The 26356-nt window shown below is 38.0% G+C and overlaps 5 protein-coding genes across 5 annotated transcripts; 4 read left to right on the top strand and 1 right to left on the bottom strand.

The window, feature by feature from the left end:
• Positions 1–9935: 9935 nt before the first annotated feature.
• Positions 9936–12258, top strand: LOC122409323 (reticulocalbin-2). Its single transcript, XM_043416795.1, has 4 exons — positions 9936–10332; positions 10402–10549; positions 10824–11279; positions 11433–12258. The coding sequence occupies exons 1-4, from the start codon at positions 10119–10121 to the stop codon at positions 11602–11604; spliced, it is 990 nt and encodes a 329-aa protein (XP_043272730.1). The 5' UTR covers positions 9936–10118; the 3' UTR covers positions 11605–12258.
• Positions 12259–12658: 400 nt separating this feature from the next.
• Positions 12659–14673, top strand: RpII33 (RNA polymerase III subunit RpII33). The gene is made up of 5 exons (XM_043416796.1): positions 12659–13058; positions 13319–13463; positions 13718–13925; positions 14111–14317; positions 14395–14673. Exons 1-5 carry the CDS (start codon positions 12973–12975, stop codon positions 14577–14579), a joined length of 831 nt encoding a protein of 276 aa, XP_043272731.1. The 5' UTR covers positions 12659–12972; the 3' UTR covers positions 14580–14673.
• A 646-nt stretch (positions 14674–15319) lies between these two features.
• On the top strand, positions 15320–21499 carry SMC3 (structural maintenance of chromosomes 3). Its single transcript, XM_043415596.1, has 17 exons — positions 15320–15474; positions 16061–16136; positions 16242–16420; positions 16533–16691; positions 16783–16942; positions 17095–17380; positions 17552–17726; positions 17853–17966; positions 18045–18295; positions 18381–18524; positions 18591–18902; positions 18993–19304; positions 19408–19900; positions 19994–20256; positions 20373–20677; positions 20766–21003; positions 21090–21499. Exons 1-17 carry the CDS (start codon positions 15460–15462, stop codon positions 21214–21216), a joined length of 3609 nt encoding a protein of 1202 aa, XP_043271531.1. The 5' UTR covers positions 15320–15459; the 3' UTR covers positions 21217–21499.
• A 140-nt stretch (positions 21500–21639) lies between these two features.
• Positions 21640–23124, bottom strand: Spase25 (Signal peptidase complex subunit Spase25). Its single transcript, XM_043415604.1, has 3 exons — positions 22953–23124; positions 22519–22826; positions 21640–21958 (listed from the first exon to the last, which is right to left on the bottom strand). The coding sequence occupies exons 1-3, from the start codon at positions 22998–23000 to the stop codon at positions 21715–21717; spliced, it is 600 nt and encodes a 199-aa protein (XP_043271539.1). The 5' UTR covers positions 23001–23124; the 3' UTR covers positions 21640–21714.
• Positions 23125–23247: 123 nt separating this feature from the next.
• Positions 23248–26300, top strand: Nmd3 (60S ribosomal export protein NMD3). The gene is made up of 11 exons (XM_043415600.1): positions 23248–23489; positions 23762–23896; positions 24029–24179; positions 24266–24400; positions 24493–24601; positions 24719–24869; positions 24955–25097; positions 25175–25326; positions 25438–25553; positions 25637–25819; positions 26012–26300. The coding sequence occupies exons 1-11, from the start codon at positions 23440–23442 to the stop codon at positions 26205–26207; spliced, it is 1521 nt and encodes a 506-aa protein (XP_043271535.1). The 5' UTR covers positions 23248–23439; the 3' UTR covers positions 26208–26300.
• The last annotated feature ends 56 nt before the right edge of the window (positions 26301–26356 follow it).

A 26356-nucleotide genomic window follows, 5' to 3' on the forward strand; every position in this document is an offset into this window, starting at 1 on the left:
ATGGCTCGAAGAGGCAAAAGTCAAAATGGCGATATTTAAAATTGAAGAAAACCAGCTTGAGTAAGTGAATGAGTGAGACACTTGTATTTTGAGCTCCGCTGCGTTTCTTTATTTTGTTCGTTCGACTTTCTAACGTTTCGCCATATTGATCGTTCGAATTTGTGAAAAATCGATATTTTAGTCGTCGTTCTGCAGAAGCTCCATTCTGATTGTGATTACGGGAATGAGAATCAAATATTTGTCTCCCTCACACTTATGGACAAAAATTATCTTTACATTCACTTACGTGAACATTTCGTATTCATTGTTCGAATAATCAAATGAATAATATCAACAAATACCCGTTTTTATTGATTCCACTAATGCGTAGTTGATTGTCAGGCAAAAATAGTACCATAGTCAACTCGCCCCAATGCTCGTGTCAACTTGCCCCGACCGTGGGGTCAGTTGACACAAAAAGGATTCGTCAAAAAAGCGATTCAGTAACTCGTTTCGTTTTACGTTTAAAAATTCAAATTTTTATCCGAGATAGTTGCTTCTATTCGAAAGAACCATTTAGTTTTTGAAAACGAAGTTGAAGTTTGCAACGTTGGAGTTCAACGAAATGAACGAAAAAAAGATTTATAATTAATTGTTTTTTTATTTCACGAATTATTGATGTGGCTTAAAAAATGACGAACTGGAAATTCGACAGGGAAGAAAATTGGAGATTCACTGAAATTATTTCAAAGTTTTTTTAGATCATTTCGTTGGACTCCAACGTTGGAAACTTCAGCGTCATTTTTGAAATCATGTTTAGTTCCTTGTTTACAAGCAATAGTTTGAAAAGTTGGCCAACCAGCCCTGGTCTCCTCTACGGAGAAAAAGAAACTCGGGACGAGTTCCCACGCACGCAGTGGAGAGGGCAATTCGACCCAAGGGTTAAGACAACCTCGAACTTCTTTTTTAGGTATCCGAACAGACCACGAAGTATGAGACTTATCGTCGTATCCGGAGTCATGCTCGGTTCACGTGATTTTTGGCTTTTCCCGAGGGACAGAGACTCGTATCATAATCGCGTTTGCATGCTCAGAGAGCTTTGCGTTTATCTCATTCCCAGTGGCACAGTAAAATCGTATTTATTCTTACAATTTTAACAATTAATTTCTTATTTCGTATCTTCGAATGTGTGAAAAGTGAGAACGCAGAGCGTGCCTATATTTTTAGATCGGCATTCGCGTGCTTTCGGCTACACAACAATCGGTGCGGATCCTGTTTCAACACGGCTGCGAGGGAGCATCACCGATAGACTTCTCGCAGGCATAGCCTCACTCGATTTTGTTAACGTTGGCACTGAAAAGTTTGAAACAAATGTTGGTGCCTCGGCACGTGTCAGAATCGATTCAAGGTCGATGATCCTTTTCCGGCACGGTGAGCAATTTAGTCTGCTGCACAGAAACATTCGTGTAAACATCCGAGTAAGAGTTATTTTGGTTTCTATTGGCATTTTGGCAACAATCACTCTCGCTCGCGGATGTCTTGTCATTCGGGGGAAACGCGAGCGAAGCGCTGAGCCTTTTGTTTCAGACCGGAAAACGCACACGGATGAAAGTCGAATGATGAAAACTCCTAAAAGCTGTGATCCAACTCAGCTCGATTCTCATGGCCAGCTAATTTATTGATTAATTCAATTCCGCAGCTGCATCTACGAGCGTTATTTCTTCCCATCGATTTTCCCTCAAAGCTCAGGTGATCGGGAGCGCTTACGGGTGAAAGCCTAAGCCGAGAAAAGTCCGGTAGGCCGGCGCGATGTTGCGTGTCGCAGTGTCTACAACCTGCGACTAATCGAACTCGTCGACGCCGCGTGCGGTAACAGGTGTTGGACGACCCTAGCGTGAGAGAGCGAGAGAGAGAGCAGCTAGCAAGAGAGCAAGCCTGACACGCTCTTGAGTTTCGCAGGTGTATTCGGAGGGTAAAAGGTTGTCCGGGCAGGTGTGCCATTCCCCGGAGTCTTGCGCACCTTACGCCGGCCTCCAGTGCCCATATTCCACGGCCCTGGTCCGAAAGGGCGTACCGAGGCTTGTGCGAATGTCAACTCGAGTTCTTGCATCATTGCGTACGAAGGTTATCGGAGCGACGACGATCGCGAGCGGAGTGCAGGCTGTGCAGGGTCATTGCCGCGCGATATCTCCTTCATTTTCATTATTCCTTAATCCACCAAATTTTGAAAACACTCCGCTCCTATTGTCCGCTAATCTTCGGAAGCGGATTCCGAAAGTCCCGAGCCCTTCGACGTCATCAGGGACGAAATCAATCGGCAACGGGGGGAAGGCTCGGTGCGAAGAAAGCGAAGAGAGCAGCGAGGAAGGCGACAGCAAAGATACATCGTTAACCGGAAACATGGCTCGCCGATTTTGCGGCTTCGCTCTGGCGCTTTTCGTGTGCCTCCTTCATACTCTTTTATTCCATCCATGACGCGTTGCCATGTTTATCTTTGCCATATACGTATATACACAATAGATGTAGACGTAGGCTTCTTTCGTTTCCTGTGTCTTGCGCTCGTCGCAGAAACGAGTAATCCTGGAATTCTGTCATTTTAAGTACTACGACGAAATAAGCGACCTGCCGTTTTTTTTCGCACGCTATGCATTCTCCGAGGGTTTTTCTTACGTTCTCCTCACTTGCGCGCTGTTTAAAGAGAGCAAACAAATCGTAGCGTCGTTTTAGTAGTATTGCTGGAAAACGTAGCTGCGCGAGTGGCTCTCAATATGAACCGACTTTTCCAAACAACCCAACCAATTAGCTGTGCACATTATCAATTGACGAGCGCATTTAATCTTGGAGATTGCCGCGGGACGTTGATGCGCGCCGCGCGTTCGCCAGAAATTCATTCCGCGATCGGCCATTAGTTTAACGCACCGGAAATCCAGCGGGCGGGCGCGTGTAAAAAGATAATTCCTAGGCTTCTCCTCCGTGTACAGCGAAGTAGTCCAAATGAATTTTCATCATCGTACTGAATTCAATTCAGATCGCAGGTAGAGCGAGACGCAGAGCCTCTAAACGGGGCAACACGGAGCAGGTAAGCGTCAGAGGCAGTCTTGCAGAGTGCCGCTGTTAGCGCACCGCACTATGACTAATTACGAGCTGGTACACGATGCGGTGGTCCCTTATTTTATCCTCCGCTATCCTCATCCTCGGCCTCCCCTTTTGGCCGGCGTTTAAGCTGCAGTATGCTTTTATGACGAGAACGAAACGTCCAGGCGTCGTAAAGCTTTGCCTTTTTTCCTAATCTGTCGGCTGTACAAAAAAATATCAATAAAATATTAGTGGCAACGTACCGCACCGATTTTACGATTAAGTCATACCATTTTTTTCATTCACCTTTATTATTGCAGTCCGGCCATTGCCCACGGAAAAACGCTCTTTCCTCTGCCCTCCGCGTACGAGAACGTGATTCCCCGACGGCGTAACATTGTCCGACGAGCACAGCGGAACACGGTGAGCGCAACGACGCTACTCAGTTGCCCTAAGACCGCGGACGCCGCGCATCATTCTTAACCCTACACCTCATGTGCCTTTTTTCATACCCTCAACCTCATGACCGGGGTTTGAACGCACCCCACTCTTTTTCTGCTTATAAATCCGGTCCTGCGATGCTAAACTGACTTTATCCTACACCATTTTCTTCGTTTTTTTATAACGAAAAGAATGATGTACGATAAAACTAATTTCAATTGAATTTATATATTAAAAAATCCGTCGATAATCAGTCAATAATGTCGCTTGTTAGGACGGGAGCGTAGTTTGAAGTTCGCGTGGGGTGTTCTCACACCCCAGTCGTGCGTTCTAGGGTTAAGGAGGGTGGATAGCGACGATACAATCTTGCCATGCTAAACCGTATTAAATAAATTAAAAAAATTTAAATGATAAGAATTTTAATAAATTTGGTGAACATTTAGTGCCAAATTTGGCAATACAAATTTTTTAAGATTTTTCTTCTGTACAGTTATCGAGTAATTCATCACTAAAGTTCACGTGTACATTCCGGGCATAAGAAATCTGCTTTGATGCGTAATTACTCGATAACTAAGGAGAAGAAGATTTTGAAAAAATGGTGTCTTCGCACTTGATGTTGAAGAACATTATCACCAAATTTGATCGATTTCTTATCATTTTGACGAATGTAGCCACGCTCCTCAAGGTGCCTGACAAAGTTGAAAGCATCGCGCGCCGTCCTCGTTGTCCCTAGCGACTGCGTAGCCGGTGCTACTGCCGCTCATCTCCCTACGCGTGCTCTCACGCGGATCCCTTTTTATTATCTCTTTCCTTCATCTCGTCTGTCCCGTTGCTCGAGGCTCCCATGCTGCTTATTTCGGACCCTCGGTCCTTTGCAGTGCTCCTTCCCTCGCACGTCTCATCCGTAAGAAACTAATTCACTTCCGCTCGTCCACGATCAGCATGAACTTGGACGAAGATGATAATTCACGCTGCAAAAACGGAAGGGATTTCCCTTCCCTTGCTTTTTTCTCCCCCGAAAATCCGTCGAGGAACTTGATGAACTTTTCGAGGCTCCAAGGTCATCGAGCTCCCGAAACTCCTCAAAAATCGAGTCCCTTGAGTCCTCCGTCGACCAAGCATGAGCTGGGAACCGGCGTACTCTTCTCACGGCTCCACGAATCGTTACACGCCTCTGGAAAAGTATCACAATCATAAGTATTTATAAACTCGCAGAACTATCGCATAAGATTAAAGAGATTGCGGCTTGTAAGCCGAGCGTACAGATGGCCAATTACGAGACGCATTTCGCAGCACCTGTGCTGTACTCGCATCAAAATTAATATTTATCTCTTTTACAGAGTACACGGAGACATCGTCGAGTCTCTTTTCGAGCAGTTGTGCCATCGGAAACTTGGCAAGCAACGCGGAACTGCGCGATTTTCTTTCATTCAATTCGAGCCAAAGCGCTCGTGGGTACGTTTTTTTTATTATACTCGCTTTTTTATCCTCTTTTTTATCTCGCATCAGTACGAACCGTTCTCGCGGAGAAGTTTTCAAACGAGCCAAAGAGCGAAGTGGAAAGAAAAGAGGAAACGTTCTGGAATCAGCGTCACGGTGTAAAAAGCATCGGAGCGTTAAGGAGGGTCTCGCATATATATGTATACGAAGACGCGTTACAGGATGTTGCCTACGTACCTTCCGTGTTGTCGCACACTCCAAACTCCATCAACGTCGCTTTAAGTCAAACTCAGAGTCACACATTTTTAAATCGTCAACGGGTAAAATGGACTGGGGCTACACGACGCTCAAGTTTTTAACGTTGGAGTCTAACGAAATGTCGTAAAAAACACTCGAATAATTTCAGTAATCCTCCAATTTCGTTCCCTGCCGAATTTGCAATTTTTATATTATTTTTTCGAATTATTTTTATTTGTTTTTTTGAAATAAAAAAATGGTTAAGGAGGGTGGCTACACTCGTCAAAATGATAAGAAATTTATCAAATTTGGTGACAATGTTCTTCAACGTCAAGTGCGAAGACACCATTTTTTTCAAAATTTTCTTCTGCTTAGTTATCGAGTAATTACGCATTAAAGCAGATTTCTTATGCCCGAAATGTATACCTATATATATGGAAACGCTGTGCTTATACACTTGAACTTTAGTGATCAATTACTCGATAACTGTACAGAAGAAAAATCTTAAAAAATTTGTATTGCCAAATTTGGCCCTAAAGAATATGTTCACCAAATTTTATTAAATTCTTATCATTTTGAAATTTTTTATGTATTTAACATGGTTTAGCATGGCAACATTGTATCGTCGGTAGCCACCCTCCTTAATTACAAATGTTTTTTTTCGCTCGTTTTTCGTTGGACTCGAACGTTGCAAACTTCAGCGTCGTTGGGACCATTGTATTTGGGAATTTCCTCGTCGACGTTTCATCGAAAGCTCATTTCCAGGACGCAGCAACCCGCGTATCGGAGCTCTGACCGAACATATTCGATCGTGGTCATTTCGATTAAGGGGGTCTACCCTAATTAGACGGGCAAAAAAAGGCCAATTTCACGAATTTTTTTGACTGGTATAAATTCTAAATGTGGACATAAAAAGTGTCGGGCCTAAAAAATGGACTCTTAATATACAGAAAAAAAATTTTTTATTTTTATTTTACTCTTTTTTCGTACTGAAAAATGGGCGAGGAGACAGGTCCGAAGAAAAGATGGCTGTGCCCTGTTGATTAAATCTCTGGAACGGCGGATGTCACACGATTTTCGAAAATTTTTTCAATGATGACAAAATGCCGGCCATTTTTCCAAAAGCACGTTTTTTTCATGGGCTTGAGCAAAAAAAAGTTCCGCTGAGAATTTGTAAAATTTTGGTAAGGATCGGTTTAATAGTTTCGGAGATTTGATCAACGAGCCGTCGAAAAAGGTAATTTTGAAAAAAACGCGTTCAAGTCGCCCAAAAGTACACTCGGGCTGCTCAGATCTTTGTAAAATTTTAGTATGATACTTTTAAATATGCATACTTTCGAAAATGCAATAAAAAAAATCGTTTTTTTTATAATTCTAATTAGGGTAGACCCCTTAAGAATTATGAAAAAATTCCAATGATTTCGGTAACGCGGATAGCTGTTAGTAAAAAAACTGCAGACTATTTGGGAAAAATGACGTTGGAGCTCGAGCCACCTCAGGTGAAAACATTTTGGCTTCAAGTAAACAACCTGAATGTCCGTAGAACATTTTCAAGGGAAGTCGAATGAGCAGACTGAATTCCTGCCATTTAATTGCAGCTCACTAAATTTTTCTATGCACACTACGAAGAAAATGGCATAAAAATGACTTTATTGTATAATAAAGAAACTTCCTGGCGTACGAACCCCTTAATTGTTCAATGACAAACAGAGCGAGTTGCAGAAGGCTGAATTTCCTAAAACGAATTGAAGAAAAAATGAATCCGCTCCCCAAAAATGTATTTTCCACTCCCCCAACTGTAGTGTACCACCTTAAAATGACTCGTCGTCAATTTATTGACCATCCAAAGTGGGCATTTTTAGGATAAAATTACCAAAAAGTTTCGTTGAACATTTTTTTTCCGAGTGGTCCATATTGCCCCCACGTACTGTGATCTGATGTTAGCACCGCGTTGCGTGTAACATCTTGGAGCGGCACAGTAATATGTTGATCGTTCGAAGCAAACAGGATCGCGGTGAACAATGGGCAAGATTCTCACCCCCCTTCATTCTTGTTGCTTCGTTCCTCGTGCACTTATATCATAAAATTTAATATATGAATTGTAAAAAAGCGAGGAGAAAAAAGGCGAGAGCATATGCCAACAAGCTGAGAACAGTAAATCTCTTGCACGACGATACAATCAAACACATATGGCGAGGTCCCTACAACTCTTGTTCCTTATTCGGCGTGTTCGCAAATCCTCAGTACAGCGCATGCGCTCTGCAACTCTTCATAATATATCTTCATAATGTCTCGGAAGACACTTATTCGGTGGATTATTCGTAGCCCCACCGCAGTGTCGAGACGGTCATGAGACTCTGTGGCACACATTCTACATAAAAATCATCCCGTTTCATACAACGCTTTTCCTCGTGCTATCAAAATCTTGGGAAAAGATCGCCTTCCTTAAAGATCCTAATCTTTCGAATAGGGAATTCATCAAAAGCGACAATTCCATTCAATTGTGTTGGATTAACATTATTCCGAAAACCGAGTTGAATTAATGCACTATGAATTCAGTGTTGCCTTTTTTCAATAAAATATGTGAGAAAAATTTTCATCCGTGTATTCTATAGTTTAGTTTTCTCTTACTATACAGCCCAACTTAAAAGTTATTGGGAACGTACGATTATTTTATCGGAGTCTAAAAACTTCGCAATTATTCCTACTCAAAAAATATTCAGATTTTTTGTATTTTGATTATTTATGATTTACGATAATAGTGATAAATAATTAGATGACAAAAGTCGAAATTAACCTCTCGGACAGATTTCATGGGTACAATAAAAAATTAGTATCGTAAAAGGTGTTTTCTTATTGTACTATTGTCTATCGTACAATATGGCCGCCGCTCCGCCGCTCAATTCACGAGGAACGTTGAGCACGTTGAGCAGCAGGTTCAACGCCTGCTGTAGAATATCTACAAACTACAATTTGACTTTGAGAAATGCGTTTGTAGGACGCTGCCGTGATCGCTGCGTTGGGATTCTATTAATACGTTATACTTAACGCACAATAACGATATGAATGCGATGCTGCTCGACTGCGTCTCTCACAACTTTTTAAATTAACTAAATAAATACTTCGTGAGAAGTATATACTGTGATGCGCGAATAAATAGTGAATTTTAATATATATATCTCGAGTTAAGCTAATTTGTTCCAATTAGGCATCTTTGGATAGAAATCTTACATCGTTTCTTCGTAATTAGTTGGTAACTGTAAAAAAATTACTCACCATACTATTAATTGAGAAAAACCTTTCACAACGGTTGTTCCTTCCTGCTGGCGCCGATATATGAAACCACGAACGTTTGTTGATGCCTTGTTTCTCCGTATAGCTATATATTTTCTTGATAAAGATATCCGTCGAATCAATATAACTCTGTGCCTTCACGGCAACTCCTGCATGGTTAAGATAATAAATCCGAACACGACGAACGTTTGTCACATACAGAGTACCGGTATTATGCTGTATCACATTTACTATAGTTTTGCAACGAATTGAGGTTATGGTAACAGCTGAGCGACAGAAAATCTCGATTTTCGAATATCTAAAATATAGATCGATGTATAACTGTTCACCAATGAAGCATTAAACTTTTATAGGATCTTGTTGATCTTATTGAATGTATTTACATTATTATTTCAACTGTATATAAAAGAATGCGAGAACTGCATATTTTTTCAAAAATAATAGGGGCAAAATCTTCATCGTGTCACTGGGATCATTCTTGACTGCTGTTAGCTGTTACTGTTGATTGGAGGTGTAAAGTCACGAAAGTTTTTTGGTTATTACCGTTAACAGCATCGGTTCAGCGCTTCAGTCTCGACGAATATAGTAAAGAACACTGAAGTCAATGTCTCGTAGATTCCTCACACCATGAGCATCGGGTAATTATGAAAGAAATGAAGCGAGAGGCGAAGAAAATGTAGCCGTAAGAATTGTATGTAATTTTAATCGAACTCCATCCGTTTGAATGATTCAAAAAAACTTTTCTTAACCTATTATTTGAACTTTTTCCCACCTTTGTGTCTCACAATTTTCATTAATTACATTACATTAAATTGTCTCAAGGGCATAATGATTTACTCTCTCTCTCTCATTATACCGTGAGTGCGCGAGAGATAGCTGAAAATTGGAAGTACTAAAATGATTTCACACCACTCGGCTGCGATGGAGCACCCATTATGTTTGTGTATAACCGGTCGGTCAGATGGTATCAAAAAATTCTACTTCGAAAATCAGAAGTGCGTTGCTCACAATAGGGGACTGCTTATTCACGCCTTTTATATATGACAGCGCGTGCTTCGTGGCATTTCATCGAAGGATAAGCTGGTTTTTTATTTGAACATTGAATGACCAGATTCCTCAGACTTCACGCACAAGCTCAGCAAAAGAAAACACTCGTAACTCGTAACTATCTTACGTTAGAAAAAAAAGGGAATCGCCGGATCTCCGGACCGGTCGCTTCAGTTCAAAATCTGAAACTAGACGATTCAAACAAACTGTCAAAAAACGGAGCCAAGTGCTCGGCTCAATCAATTTTTCGAATAAAAAAATAAATCGACATTTTTTTGGTTATGTCTTAAATATTCCTGTCTGCACTTGAGTGGATTTTAGTGACAAATTGTGAAAATTTATTAGATACGAACAAAGAGGTTGAAAGGGAGAAGAAAAAGAAGAGCAGCATCGGTCACGCGCCCAGCGGCAAAGTCCGTAACTTTGGCAACAGTTGTCGAGGGGACCTTGAATAGAGAGACCGAGAGAAAGAGAGAGAGAAAGCGATCTTGACGCACACCGACGTTGACCGGGACTCGACGACCCGACCAAGGGGTTGTTTTACTCTTAAATTAGAGATTGGAATATATACGTTCCGATTTTTAAGCATAACGTTACAGTGAAAGATGGGACAGTCGCGAAAAGGACTATCGCTAGTCGCGGTTTTTTGTTTTTTAAGTTTATTGGAGAATTCAAGCGGAGCTTCATTTATTCGTTCGCATTATCACAAAGTCGACGGTAGTAATGAGAGAACTGAGGACGGTGCGTTTAGCCCTAGGGACAGCGAACACTACGTTGACGGAGAGCATCATCAAGAATTCGATCACGAAGCTATTCTCGGTAAGCTTTTGTGATCTCGTAGTAACAAAAAATTCATCAATGACGGTCACAAAATTTCAACAACCTCAGGTAGTGTCAAGGAGGCGAAGGAATTCGACAAACTTCCGATCGAGGAATCTAAAAAAAGATTGGAAATATTGCTCAAAAAAATGGATTTAAATCGGGATAACTACATTGAAAGAAATGAACTGAAAGCATGGATTTTACGGTCTTTCAGGTAAATATTTTTTAAATGCATCTCATTCACCTTAACATAGGAAATATTTCAGGGAGTTAGCTCAAAGAATATTCAAGGTACTACTAATTTTGTTGTATATTAAATGAGCAAATGATTTTTCCTGATATTTTTGAGGAATGAGAAATTTTATAATTTTTACTGATAACAAACGTATTTTTGGCTTTCATTCATAAAAGTAATTCATGGTAATAGTAGCTCCGTAAAGGATTCCTGAATTTTGATGATTGTCATCAATTGTTACAACTCGCAACAGTATGCTTTCAACGGAGGAATCCCAGGATCGTTTGGAAGATGCAGACACAGATGAGGATGGTAAAGTTAGCTGGGAGGAAATAGTTCAAGACACTTATGGTTCAGATGCAGAGGATCTTGCTGCGGAGGACAGACTCATCGCCGATGACAAAGCCACATTCAATCTGGCCGATCTTAACAACGATGGACTTTTGGACAAAGAAGAGTTCAAAGCTTACACTCATCCCGAAGAGACTCCAAGAATGTATCCGCTTCTGTTGCAACAAGCTCTTGAAGAAAAAGATACGGATAAGGATGGAAGCATAAGCTTCCAGGAGTTTTTAGGAAATAGAGCTAAAAATGAGGATAAAGAATGGCTCATTGTCGAAAAGGACAAATTTGATCATGAGCATGACAAAAATCAGGATGGCAAGCTCGACTCCTCCGAAGTGCTGGCTTGGCTCGTGCCTAGTAACGAGTAAGTCTGATTCACCCCTAATTCAAATTTTTTTCAATTACTCAATGTGAAAATAACAAAATTGTCAAATTTTTTATAACTACCAAAAAAATGTTAAGTTTATATTCGTATTAGTCTGAAAGCACGTTTAATATCGAAGTAAATTTTCTCCAGTGATTTGGCAACCGATGAAGTGGATCATTTGTTTGCGGCCTCGGACGACGATCACGACAACAGATTATCGTTTGAAGAAGTTCTTGAGCATCATGACACGTTCGTGGGAAGTGAGGCGACCGATTATGGCGATTATCTACAGAGCATTGATCGTTTCACAGACGAGCTTTGAAACTTGGTCATTCAACGGATCATTAAAAAAATTACAAAATGGCGTAATGTGTTGCGAAGAAGATGTCTCAGATCTTTTTTTATATTTTTAGACGGTTGTCTATTGGCATTTCTTTATTATCTTTTCTTAATCTTATACGTTAGCTAATGTTTTAATTTCACAAAACAAAAAAAAACATCGAGCTGTATTTGACATGACAAATTCATCGGTAAAATCTATAATTTCATTATTTTCACAAATTTAATGACACTGACGGACATCTAGTTTATAGCGAACAAAAACCTCTACTTTCGACTTTTTGTGTGTTTTTCTTTTAATGAAATATCACGATTTGTCGTCGTCTTCCTACTTTGTACACTATTGATAGTGCCATAACATGTTTGTTTTCTTTTTTAGCGGGATTACATTTATTTAAATAGACAGTAGTGATCAATACTCTGTATTAAGAGACTCAAGCCAAAGTTTATCCCGGCTTATATAATTTTATTCCAGTGTACTTAGTTTCGTATCTATACTTTGTGTGATTACACTTTACACATTTCTTTCATCACCACTATTATTATTATTGTATTTCTTCATTGTGACCATTGCATGCTCGTGTGAATGCCCAAGAATGTTATTTTGTCTCTCGAATAAAAATACAATTTTTTATAATTTCTTATTTGTGTCAAAAACAACCCATCACTGGTCCAAAAAAGCGATTCTAGGAAATTCTCAAATGGTTTATTAAAAGTTTTTGATATTGGTCAATGAAAACAGTATCCAAACTGTGTGTGCTAAATAAAATTACTATCGCCATGATAGTACTTGTGATGATTTTTTCTACATGAGTGTTATGAGTTATTCATCTTTTTGAGGTCCAGAAAGAAATTTTCCAAATTGTTAGCTTGTAAACATTAGATAAACTAAATACCCCCTTGCAATTTGGATGGCTTATAAAAGAATAAAGAAACCTTTAAAGTGAATTTTTGTTGTTTTAAAAAACCAAAATCTTGCGCACATATAGATCCGGAAAGTTTCTGAGCAAACGCAATTTATCACTGAAATCCCAAGTTTTACGCAACGTTCGCCGTCTGCCCGTGGTGATACGTGTTACGGTGATACCTTGAAATTCGAATTTTCTGTCAATCGTATATAATAACCATGCACATATCACCACTACATTCAGAGTTCGAAAACACCATTTGTGATGTTCCGTTATTCTTCGATAGTTGGCTAATCTGACCGTCCATTTTTGGTAAATTAGTCTCCTCTCTTCGCTGGAGAAAATCGCGCGTCAAGTTGTTTACGATAATAAGTATTACGAGAAATCGAAAATAATATTACAAAAGAATTAACAGTGAAAATCAATCAGATTAATAAATAAAAATGCCGTACGCTAATCAACCATCCGTGCACATAACGGATTTGACCGAGGAGAACGTCAAATTTCAAGTTGAGGATACAGAATTGAGGTTAGTATTTTCATTTTGTACGGAGAATATGATTTTTTTCATTATTGCGTTTTGCGATATGTCATAAGCGAGAGCTATTGTTCTAACTAATGTTGCTCTTCGAAAATAATGCTAATGTGATTGACTTTTGAAAAAATATAAATTTATTTCCCTGAGGGGATTCCTTTTTCAATGTCGAAATTGAAAAATTTGGCTTCTGAGCAGGCATTAGTTTTTATTCGTATTTATTTACTTCTGCAGCAATTGTTTTTCTCTTTCAGCGTTGCAAATAGTATGAGACGTGTCTTTATTGCTGAAACGCCGACAATGGCGATTGACTGGATTCAATTAGAAGCGAATTCCACAGTTTTGAGCGACGAGTTTCTTGCTCACAGGATTGGTATGATTCCATTGATCAGCGATGAAGTGAGTAGTGAAACCTCAAATCATTGATTATTGAAAGAATGTCTAAAAACAATCAGAGAGAATGAATTTTCCTCGTTTTTCCATCAGTTTTAAAAAACTTTTGTATCCATTATGTAACCATTCAATTAAGGGACTCTTCAAGAAATCCCTAAAAGTTTTTAACAGAAGTTCATTCTAAAAGACAAATAAAATAATGTTCAATCAAAAATTCGAATTGAAAGTAAAAATTCATAATCATTGTTCTTTCTACAAAGGTTGTTGAAAGGATCCAATATACGAGAGACTGTAGTTGTCCAGATTTTTGTCCAGAATGCAGTGTGGAATTCACCTTGGATGTTAAATGTACTGAAGATCAAACAAGACACGTAACAACAGCTGATCTGAAATCTAGCGATCCACGAGTCTTGCCTGTCACATCACGACACAGAGAAGACGACGCCAGTGATTACGGAGAGACAGATGGTAATTTTATCTATCAATGAATATATTAACATCTTAAAAATGACATATTTCTTGCACATTATATATTTTACTCCTTTATTTTATTTAAGTCATTCAGTCCTTTTGTAGAAATTTTGCAGAAAGAAGCTTCAAATAAACTTGTCGGCCGATATATTTTTTATTTATAACTTTTTTTTCTGTAACAGAAATATTGATAGTCAAATTACGAAAAGGCCAAGAACTTAAACTTCGAGCATATGCTAAAAAGGGATTTGGGAAAGAGCACGCTAAATGGAATCCAACTGCTGGAGTTTGTTTCGAGTACGATCCTGATAACTCCATGCGTCACACACTCTTCCCAAAGCCTGATGAGTGGCCCAAGTCTGAGTACACGGAACTCGAGGAGGATCAATGTAAATAAAATTTTCTGTGCAGACAAAATGCAGGCAAATCTCAAATATTTTTCATTAATTGTACATTTTCTTTCTAGATGAAGCACCGTTCAATTGGGAAGCAAAGCCAAACAAATATTATTTCAATGTTGAAAGCAGCGGAGCTCTCAAACCTGAAAATATTGTGATGATGGGAATAGCTGCTTTGAAAAACAAATTGTCTAATTTGCAAACTCAACTTAGCCACGAAGTGCAGAGTGATGCACTAAGTATTCATCACTGAACAATATTTTTGTATTTTCATTCTCAACACTCGTGTATATTTTCTCTAATGGATAAATTAAATATCTCTGGTACAAATTTAGCCTGAAGCATAATTTTCGTCGTGTTTTGATTGCGTCACCATGAGACTTAATTTTTTTTATAGTATTGTAAGTAAATTCATTTCAACAGGGAGCCAAAACTGACACTCCTGCTTCCTAATTTTTTTTTCACGTGTTGCGATAAATTTTCAAATGTATACGAAGGAAGAGTAAATTGCAGCACTGGTGGTGATCGCTAGCATGTGTGATGATCGCTCATCCAACACACCTCGGTCATTGCTCACTAGTCTGGAAGCAGTTTTTCCAAACTTTTAATAATGATGAACGATGTTTGGATTTGGTAAACACTGTTGCGGCTAAGGATTTCTACAATTTGTATGAAATAGAAAAAAGCCTGAGTAAATTTAGATTCGGGCAAAAGTGAGGTGAAATCACGAGAACCCAAAGGAAACAATGAAAAAAATGAATTTTATCAAACTTTGGACAAGATTAAAAAAGAATAATATTGCTAGACTAAATTATTATTTTTTGTTGATAGATATTAAAATAATACACTGTGTATAGTGGATGTGTTCAACTACTACACAGTGAAAGAAATCCGATTTACAGTTTCTTATTTTTATTATCAGTATAGCTGCCGCCGCCATATGAAGCGTCATCACTTCTCCCGCCTAAATCTAGGGATTTTTGAATGCTAACAAACTACTGGCAGCAGCATATAATTCGGTGTTGTGTATACTGTTGTACCGAAAATGTCTTTCGTCGAGAGGTCTTTTTGATTAAAAAGCGACAAATAATTACATGAAATAAACTTTTTCGTTGATAAAGGGTAACCTCAAAATGTACATCAAACAGGTAAATTGATTGTATTCGTTATAATAATTATATTTTAAAGCAATCGTTGCTGTAACGTTCGGTTCGAAGGACGCTTGGTTAGTTCTGTTTTCAAAACTTCCGGTCTCTTTTTATTGTTTACTAAATTACGTTTTTTTAAATACAATTCCACTGAATTCACCGACTTTCTATTTGATTGTGTATCATTAACAACAAATTATGAAAGAAATAATCATGTTTTTCCTTCTCACGAGAGGTTATGTTCCGTCACAATATTTGGTCATTTTTTTTTGCCAACTACAGGCTTTGGTCGGAAAAACGTAAACTGGAGAAAAAATTTTGCATGGATTTTACCTCAAGTGTTATACGTGTATTCTTAAATATTTTAAATGTCTGGGTCTATCATGACAGACACAAATCATTGTTTCCAAGTACCTCCAATTTTCATTCCAGTGAATGTTTACAAATTCTTAGAACCAAGTATGCATTCCAAGAATTGAAAGATTCCAGGAATGCGTTATTCGTATCCTTCAAAAATGTTATATGTCAAATACAACTTTTATCTATGATTAATAATATTTTATCATCTTAATTTCTCCAACTCCAGGTCATTATTCAAGGCTTCAAATCATACCGTGAGCAAACGGTTGTAGAGCCTTTTGATCCCAGGCATAATGTAGTCGGTAAGTACCAAATTTGAATTACTACTTCAAAATCTGACAATTTTCCAGGATTTCATTGAAGCTTATTAACTTGAAATAATTTATTAATGTAAAAATCATTTTCAGTTGGAAGAAATGGCTCTGGAAAGAGTAATTTTTTCTATGCTATTCAGTTTGTACTGAGTGATGAATTTTCTCATTTGAGGCCTGAACAAAGGCAGGGTCTCTTACATGAGGGTACTGGACCACGAGTCATATCTGCGCATGTGGAAATTATTTTTGACAACACTGATGGAAGATTACCGGTGCGCTATTTAAAAAAAATTTCAAAAAATTTAAGGGCCTCTATTAGAAATTTATCAGATAGATTGGTTATTCTAAAATAAATCTAATCTAAACATGCCTCTGTGTTAACAGATTGACAAGGATGAGGTTTATTTGCGACGTGTCATAGGCTCTAAAAAAGACAATTATTTTCTAAATAAGAAGAACGTTTCGAGGACAGACGTGATGAATTTGCTCGAATCCGCTGGTTTCTCGAGATCGAATCCTTATTACATTGTGAAACAAGGAAAAGTAAGCAGTAAATCATTTCTTGGGAGCAGAAATATTTGTTTTAAATAACTTTATTGATCCTGAAAATTTCTAACAAAAATCCCGTTATCAGATCAATCAAATGGCTACTGCTCCAGATTCTCAAAGATTGAAATTACTGCGTGAAGTTGCCGGTACTCGGGTTTACGATGAGAGACGTGAAGAATCTAAAGCTATTTTGAAAGAGACTGAGGGAAAACTGGAAAAAATCGTCGACTTTTTGCGCACAATAGGTGAATTTGTTAAAATGAAAAATAGGAATATTGCAATTTATTGTAAATTATGAATAGCTCATTCCAGATTAAGTCGAAGAGCTAAAATCATTTGACCATAAAAATTCTCATAAAGAAGTTGCATTGTTTACCGTTGAGATTCAATTTTGCAGAGGAACGTTTGGCAACTCTCGAGGAAGAGAAAGAAGAGCTTAAAGAATATCAGCGTTGGGACAAGCAACGACGCTGTCTCGAGTATACGATACATGAGCGAGAATTGAAGGACAATAAACGAAAATTGGACGAATTGGAAGCGTCGCGAGCAAATAATGGTGCTGAGCAAGCTAAGCTTGGAGCTGAGGCTAAAACTGCACAAGAAAATGTCCGTGCAGCAACAAAACGACTGAAAGAAGCGAAGAAAGAGGTCCAAGCTGCGAAAGAAGAAAGAGATACACTCAGGTAAAATGATACATCGATATCACAATCAATGAAGAAATGATCCGATAGTTTAATTCAATAATAAAATAATGTTCGATTATTTTACTAAAGATTTGCAAATTCTATTGAACTAATCAGGTTTTGTAAACTCAAACTGTGTTGAGTTCATATTCCTTATTATTTTTTTAATAGTGCTGAACAACAACAACTGCTAAAAGAAAAGACGAAATTGACGTTAACGATAAACGACTTATTAGAAGAAGTCAAAGGCGACAATGACAGTAAAAAAAGAGCGCAGCAAGAGCTGGAAAAATTGAAGCTCACGATAGATGAAAAAGAAAAAGAGCTCGAAGTCATACGACCCTCTGTAAGTACAAAAGACATTATGATTATAATCCTGGAATCGTTGAGGTGTACTTATCGACTTGTGTATTTTTTACTACTCATGTTAAATTCGGTCATCGTAATTAATGTGTAAATAACAATTTTACAGTACGAGGATATGAAACGGTTGGAAGAAGAATGTACGCGTAATTTAGCTCTAAAAGAGCAAAAGCGTAAGGAGCTATACGCGAAACAAGGTCGAGGCAGTCAATTTAGCAGCAAAGTAAGGAAGAAATTGAAAAATGTAAATGTTTCTTTCGGTCCATCACAATTATGTTGAAAAATATTAAACTTTTCATAGGATGCTAGGGATGAATGGATCAAAAACGAGCTGAAGCAACTCACTAAACAAATCAAAGACAAGCAGGAACATCAAGCAAAAATTAAGGAAGATTTGAAACGAGACAGTGACAAACAAGTTATGTTGGAGAAAAAAATAGCTGAATACACTGTCGAAATGGAGCGACAAAGGGCCTTGATCGATGAACACAACAAACAGTACTATGAAATGAACAAAGCGAAAGATCAGTGCCAAGCGACTCGCAAGGAGCAGTAAGATTCATTGAATAACTAATTTTTCATTTTTCATTGGCTCCAGATACTTGCTTATTATAAAGAAAATTACGTTTTTGCTAAGGTATCGCCAAGAGAGTGTATTGCAGCTTAATTTGTCTGGTTTAAAAGAAGACTTGGCAAAAGCCGATCAGAGTTTGAGATCCATGGCTGGAAAACCTATTCTCAATGGCAGAGACAGTGTTCGCAAAGTGTTGGAGACTTTTCGGTCCGTATGAATTATTTTCATTCCCAAAACAACACAAGGAATGGTGAATAATTTTTCTTTTTACAGACAACGTCCTGATATGGCCCACGAAGTTAACAGCTATTATGGTCCAGTGATTGAGAACTTTGATTGCGACAAGAGTGTTTACATGGCCGTAGAAGTAACTGCTGGCAATCGATTGTTTCATCACATTGTAGAAACCGACAAATTTGGTACGAAAATTCTCAAAGAAATGAACAACCAACGTTTACCTGGAGAGGTCACTTTCATGCCTCTGAATCGTCTTCACGTCAAGGTTCAAGACTATCCGAACACGAGTGACGCTATTCCTATGATATCAAAATTGAAATACGACAACAAATATGATCGAGCTTTAAGGTGATTTTCATCGCTATACATTTCTACCTCACATTTGACTAAATTTTCTCTGAAATCACCATTCATACGACGCGGGTCCTTTTTGTCTAGGTATATTTTCGGAAAAACTCTAATCTGCCGTAATCTCGAAGCTGCGACGAGCCTCGCGCGTGAGTCAGGCCTCGATTGTGTTACTCTTGAGGGTGACCAAGTTTCCTCCAAAGGTTCTTTGACCGGCGGTTACTTCAACACTCTAAGATCACGTCTTGAGATTCAAAAAACACGATCAGAGCTAATGGCACAAATAGCAACTTTGGAGAGTCAATTAGCGACGTTAAAGGAAGACATTAGAAATGCCGATCAGAGTATCAGCTCGTACGTGAGCGAAATGCAACGAACTGAAACTAAAAACAGCAAAGCGAAGTGAGTGCCATCCTCGTGTGTTATTTATTGGCAATTAATCGAATTTTTATGTAGCTGAATTCTTATCTTTGCCTAAAATCCTATTCATAATTACTCTTTACAGAGACATCAACGATAAAATGAAGGCAGAAATACGAATGATGAAAGAAGAGCTCAGCGCAATTGAGAGATACCGTGCACCAAAGGAGAGAAGCTTAGCTCAGTGTACCTCGAGTTTGGAAGCTATGAAAGCTACGAAAGAAGGTCTGGAAAGTGAACTTCATCAAGACCTGATGGCCCAACTGTCAGTCGCCGATCAAGAACAAGTCGACACTTTGAACGATGAAATAAGAGCCTTGACGAAGGAGAACAAAACTGCGTTTGCGACGAGAATGCGTCGGGAAGCGGAAAAAAATAAATTGGAGAATTTATTGACGAACAATTTGATGAGGCGCAGAGATGAATTGATCCAGGCGCTCCAGGAAATCTCCGTAGAAGATCGACAACGTCAATTAGATTCGTGCAAAACTCAGTTGGCTGACATTGAGAAAAGATTGCTGAAAGTTAACAATGACTTCAGACTACAAAACGACAAAGTAGCAAACGCCTCGAAAAAGGTAATTATCTTGAAATATCGAAAAACTATCGAGTCATTGAAGTAACCGCACGTTTTCACTGAAAATCTTCCACTTTCAATTCGACGTTTACAGCAAAAGTTAGAATCCTCTGAAGTTGACAAGTGGAAAGCCAAGGAGAAAGAAGCGCAAGAAAAAATCGAGGCTGACGCTAAAGACTTGGAGAAATTGGCTAGCAAGCAAAATATATTGCAGCAAAAAATATCTGAATGCACACAAAAAATCACCGAGCTCGGGGCTTTACCCAGTCCTGAAGCTTATGCCAAGTTCACTATGATGTCGACCAAACAGCTGTTCAGAGAAATGGAAAAAGCGAATAATCATCTCAAGAAATACAGGTAAATTGATTATTTTTCTTCACGGTTAATTAAAAATCGACCTACCAAGTACGTGCTACTATTTTTCACAACAAGATGAACCATTATCAATGAATTTTACCAACGTATCATTTCAGCCACGTGAATAAGAAAGCGTTGGACCAATTTATGTCATTCAGCGATCAGAAAGAAAAATTGGTAAGACGTAAAGAGGAGTTGGATCGGGGCGATGAGAAAATAAAAGAGCTTATGTCCGTTCTTGAACAACGGAAATACGAAGCGATCCAATTCACGTTTAAACAAGTCAGCAAATACTTCAGCGAAGTTTTCAAAAAATTGGTACCCTCCGGACACGCGCAACTCGTCATGAAAACTGCGGACGGAGAAGAGGGCGATGATGCCGGTTCAGAGACTGCGGACTCCGATAGATTTACGGGAGTTGGTGAATATCAAAATTTGTTTTCCTTAATAGCTCAAAAGAATAATCGAATTTTTCCTGAATGCTTCATTTTCTCTTCTTTTTAAACCAGGAATCCGAGTTTCTTTTACCGTCCAAACCGCAGAAATGCGAGAAATGAATCAGTTATCCGGTGGACAGAAATCCCTTGTGGCCCTTGCTTTGATTTTTGCCATTCAAAAATGCGATCCGGCTCCGTTTTATCTCTTCGATGAGATCGATCAGGCACTCGATGCTCAGCATCGAAAAGCCGTTGCTGATATGATTCACGAGCTCAGTTCAGATGCGCAGTTCATCACGACGACTTTCAGGTAATTTGGTCATCCAATCGAAAAAAGCTCAATTTTTCACTGAAGTCTTTTGAGCACTAAGCTATTCATTACTTTTCATTTATCAGGCCAGAGTTGCTTCAACACGCAAACAAATTTTACGGAGTAAAATTTCGCAACAAGGTTTCTCACGTGGAGTGCGTTACGCGCGAGGAAGCCGCAGACTTTGTCGAGGACGACACGACTCACGGATAATTATTTGAAACCTTGAACTAAAGTATATTTCATTTTTAAAAATTATACGGTATTTTACGTTGTGACTCTCGCGATCAAAATGCCATGTTTTTTTTTACTTATTTTCCTTGTATTCTATCCGGAGGTCGGGAAAGTTTCTCTATTAGCGAAAGTATCATATCTTAATACGAGACTCGATAGATTAGGTTGCGAAACAATAGTCCGTCATGACCAACGTACGTGAGAGAGAAATGGAAAATATTTATTTATAAAGTTGTAATAAAAAAAAACAAATTATATCCAATTGGTTAGCGATGAATGGCGTTATTTTCAACGTTCAGATATTATTAGTGAATCTCGGGGCCAATTTTCATCACGTACACAATAATAATAAATATGAAGGTGTGCAAAACATCCCCGAATCATTTGCAAAATAAAAATACATTTTTCATAAAATCGCTTAAACGTAAAAAACGTCTATTTTATTTATCTTCAAATAATAATGAAATGACAATTCTTTTATTTGTCTTTGCGCTGGGACGTCAGACTGTCATGCAAATTTGTAACCACCGACTCTACTGCGTCGAGATTAATTACGCCATTGACGTCGATAAAATTTGCTACCGATTTTACGACCGAAGACTCGTTCATCATTCCCGTTCCTTCGCTCTTCAACGATAACACCAGATTGTAATTGTCGTCATACTTTTTCAAGTACGAACTCGCCTCGCAAACTGAATCCGGGTCAAATCCTGCTGGATCCCTAGAAAATCAAATTTCATCCATTCTCAAATTAGTTTCATGGTCTTTCGATTAACTTTCCAAAAGTTTCGTGGAATTTGCATACAAATTATAAAACCTGAATGAAGCATGTCAATATTCTTAATAACTTGTTTGAATTTTTTGAGGAATAGATTTTTTAAAATTATCACTGCTTTCAAACTGTTAAGAATGCTGAATTTAATAAGAATTCCCTATCCGTCACCAGCGTTATGAAGATAAATGTGGCCACGATTGGCCAGCTTCATATGTTTTTTATAGAATTTTATATGGCACGAATAGCAAAAGGGTTACTTTGAGAATTTCAAACATTTTCTGATTGCTTGTTTTTATATAATTTTGAAACAAAGCTTTCTTTAGTCTACCATTTTGTATTAACGTTGGAGAGTTCAATATTTTGACAAACATGGATACTGACTTCTTGATTGAGCACAAACATTAACATTTTGCGAGAAAAATCTTAACACAAAGGCTACATTACAGTATAGCTTTTAACAAATTTTTTTTAAAAGATAATTCAAAGATGAGAGCAAAAAAAAATACCTTTGAACAGCAACGACAAAAATGCCTTTTTCCTTGTACGTAGTGTAGAGTGTTAGAAGGCCCATAACAACAAAATAAATAGATACACAAGCAACAAGGACCGGCTTGGAAGTGGGAAACGGATAAAAATAATCCCACAGAAGTGCGACAGCTGCTACTCCAACAGCAATGCCACAGAGGGCAAGTCGACCGTCGAGGAGGGAAAAATTTTCTTCATAATCGTATTTCCTCAATAATACTTCTTTGACAGCATCGTCGAGCGCATTTTTGACAGCCGATCCATCCCATTTGTTTGTTACTCTGATTTCCTATGAGAAAAATTGAAAGCAATTCAAATTATAACCATATTGAGCGAAAAATAGGCTAACCACTGTCGGTTATGTGCACATGAATATTTAAAAACTTGGAAATCGTATGACAGTAGAAATACTTACCGTCACCCCGTTTTCTTTTTGATCTTTCTTCGAAGCCGTCTCAACCATTTTTTTTCAAAATTCGTTCGAAGAAAACACACTGTATACGTCAAATAAATCAAAGCGTTTATAAACGCCTTGTAAGAAGTTTACGTTGCAGCAGCGCGATGAACACACGAAAAATAATCAACCGGACCGGCGCCACGCAATGATTTTTTGTCGCAGAGAAACACCGCGTGATAGCGCAACAGTCGCTGTTCTGTCGATAAAAGCAACTGAAAAAATAAAAATTTTTAGGTTATGATCGCATCTCTGTCGTCGAAGTTCGGGTTCGGAGGGTTCGGACAGGTTCGGAGTTCGGAGCTGTCGATCGTCGATCAAGTGACACGTGCTTTTCGATAATACTTGAAATTTATCATTCTTTTTTTTACTTTTTTTGTTATTGGATAATTTAACTACCCAATCAATTTTTGGTGAATCAAAAAATTGTGGCTTTTTATTTTCAAATATGGAGCTTATGGAAAATATTGAAGAACCTCTGCAGAATACTGCTCGAGTGTGAGTAATAACCTTCAAAAATATCGTAAATTGTTATTACGACACCATATGAAATTATTATGAACACTTTTCATTATTTATCAATCGGCATACGACATTTTTTTCACTTTTTTATCCTTTGAATGTTGCTGCTTTCAATAACATCACTATTCCTCACTACCCTTTAACTATAACTGCGAAAACTCTCTTTCTCATTATTGCTTGGTAACTCTTGATAGAAATATTAGGTTTTTTTTATGATTTTCAATAAAACTTTTTTAAATCTGGAACAGGCTGTGTTGTCGATGTGGAATTGTAATAGAGCCAAATCCAGCCAATATGTGCGTGGCTTGTCTTCGCTCGGAAGTGGACATTACTGAAGGAATTCCAAAGCAAGCAACTCTGCACTTCTGCCGTGGTTGTGAGAGGTACTTAAAAAATTACATAAATAACGAAGTTATTTGTAATGAAGAATAAGAAAATCTACAGTAAAAAAATGCTAAAAACGTTCTTAATTGGAATGCTCTTCATACAATAGTGATCTTTTCATCCTATCACAGATATTTGCAACCACCTGCCGAATGGATTCATGCTGCTTTGGAATCTCGTGAACTTCTATCCTTATGTTTGAAGAAACTCAAAGGACTCCAACGTGTGAAACTCATAGATGCGGGTTTTATATGGACAGAACCACATTCTAAAAGACTCAGAGTAAATTTGAATATTTTAACTTTAAACTCGGCATCCACGATATTTTCATTTCAGAATCAGCCACTAATGATTGTTATAATTTTTAGGTCAAACTCACCGTTCATGCAGAGGTCGCCGGTGGCACAGTTTTGCAACAAGTATTTGTTGTTGAGTATATTGTTAATAATCAAATGTGCGACGATTGTCATCGTACGGAAGCTAACGACTATTGGCGTGCATCGGTAACTTTTATTCGTTATTCTCTCTCTTATAAATCATATTTATAAACATCATATAAACAATAGCTGATGAAATTGGAATCTATTGGTTTTAGGTTCAAGTCCGACAAAAATCAATTAACAAAAAGACATTCTACTACTTGGAACAACTTATATTAAAGTATAAAGCACACGCACAGACACTTGGTATCAAGCCCATTCATGGTGAGTGAATTGATCTCAATATAATACTCATTAGAATTGAAAACGACTTACAAATACTTTTATTTTGCTGGGATTTTTATTGATTTGAACAGTAAATTAGAAATTAACGTTTTCCAGATGGTATCGATTTCTTCTATGCAAATGAGGCTGCAGCAAGAAAAATGATTGATTTTCTAACAGCTGTTCTACCATGCAGATATCAGCATTCCAAGAAATTGATATCTCACGATATACACAGCAATGTTTACAGTTATAAATTCACATTCAGGTAAGAGCCAGGGGATTTGTTACTTGAACTTACAAAATATTGGACTCATAACCATCTGTAACTTATAAAAATATATTAATTGCAGCGTTGAGATTGTACCAATTTCTAAAGACAGCATCGTCTGTCTACCAAAAAAATTAACTCATCAACTCGGCGGTTTGAATCCAATAGCTCTCGTCTACAAAACTACAAATTCACTCCACTTGATGGATGTTTCGACAGGCCAAAGTATAAAAAAGCAACAAATTTATCATCACAAATGATTCTCCAGTTTCTTGAAAATAAACAAATTTTTTTTTTCTCAGTTGCCGAAGTCAGTGGAACTCTTTATTGGCGACATCCATTTAACAGTATCTGCAATCCTAAACAACTCACAGAATACGTCGTAATGGACATAGAACCTATACAGAATAAGGATCGAAAAGTTTTTCCTGGTCAAGGCGCGATTTCGACGAAAGTGGGCTATTTATTCTTTCTATAATTGACTCAAATTCATTGATCACTGAAAATTTTAATTATAAACGTAAACGACTTCTTCAATGGCAATATCGATTTTTTTAAATCTTAGCACGTGATTGCTGACGTCTGGCTGGTGAAAGCCTCTGAGTTGGGAGTCTCGGATAATCAGATTCACGCCCGCACACATTTGGGTCACATTTTGAAGCCTGGAGATTCCGCTCTGGGGTGCGATGCAATTGTTGAATAATATATCATTCTGACTCCCTCAATTTATGCAATGAAAATTTAAAGATATTTTTCGAATTTAGGTACGCTCTCGGGGATAGTAACATCAATGATGCCAATTACGACAAATTGGATCAAGACTCAGTTCCTGATATTATTCTGGTGAAGAAATTCTATGGACACGATAAATCTGCACGTCGACGAGCAAGAATGTGGAAACTCAAACGTCTTGCGGAGGACGTCGTTAGCTTGAGCACCGAGAACAAGTACGTTTCAAGTTCATTTTTTGTGAATAAAATCTGTCCACATTTTCGTTTAAGTCACGTTCGCACACACGTTATTAATCAATAATATTGATTTGGTGATATAATATCGTTTAATATTGCTTATCAACGTTAATCGTTATCTGATACAATATTGAATAACTGAAAGATACGATGCTTTGTTTTTCCTTAAAGCGAGTACAACGAATTCCTCGATGAATTGGAGGAAGATCCAGAAATGCGACAGAACATAAATATCTTCAGAGATTCGAGTAAACAAATGCCGATCGATAGGAGCGAAGTGGATCCAAATATGCCGCAAATAACACTCGAGGAAATGCTCGAGGATCTCGTGATCGATGACACCGAAATGGCTGAAGTTTACGAGTGATTTTTGTTCCATAAATCCACACACAAATGACGCAACGCGTTTCTACCCTCCTTTCATTTTATCAATAAAGATAAAAAAATGTGAGGAAAAATGCGAAATCGATCTCCTTTACGTCCATTGCTCCTTATCGACTTGAGAAAAAAATACTT

Source organism: Venturia canescens, chromosome 4, assembly GCF_019457755.1.
Source record: "Venturia canescens isolate UGA chromosome 4, ASM1945775v1, whole genome shotgun sequence".
In the NCBI taxonomy this organism is placed as follows: Eukaryota; Metazoa; Arthropoda; class Insecta; order Hymenoptera; family Ichneumonidae; genus Venturia; species Venturia canescens.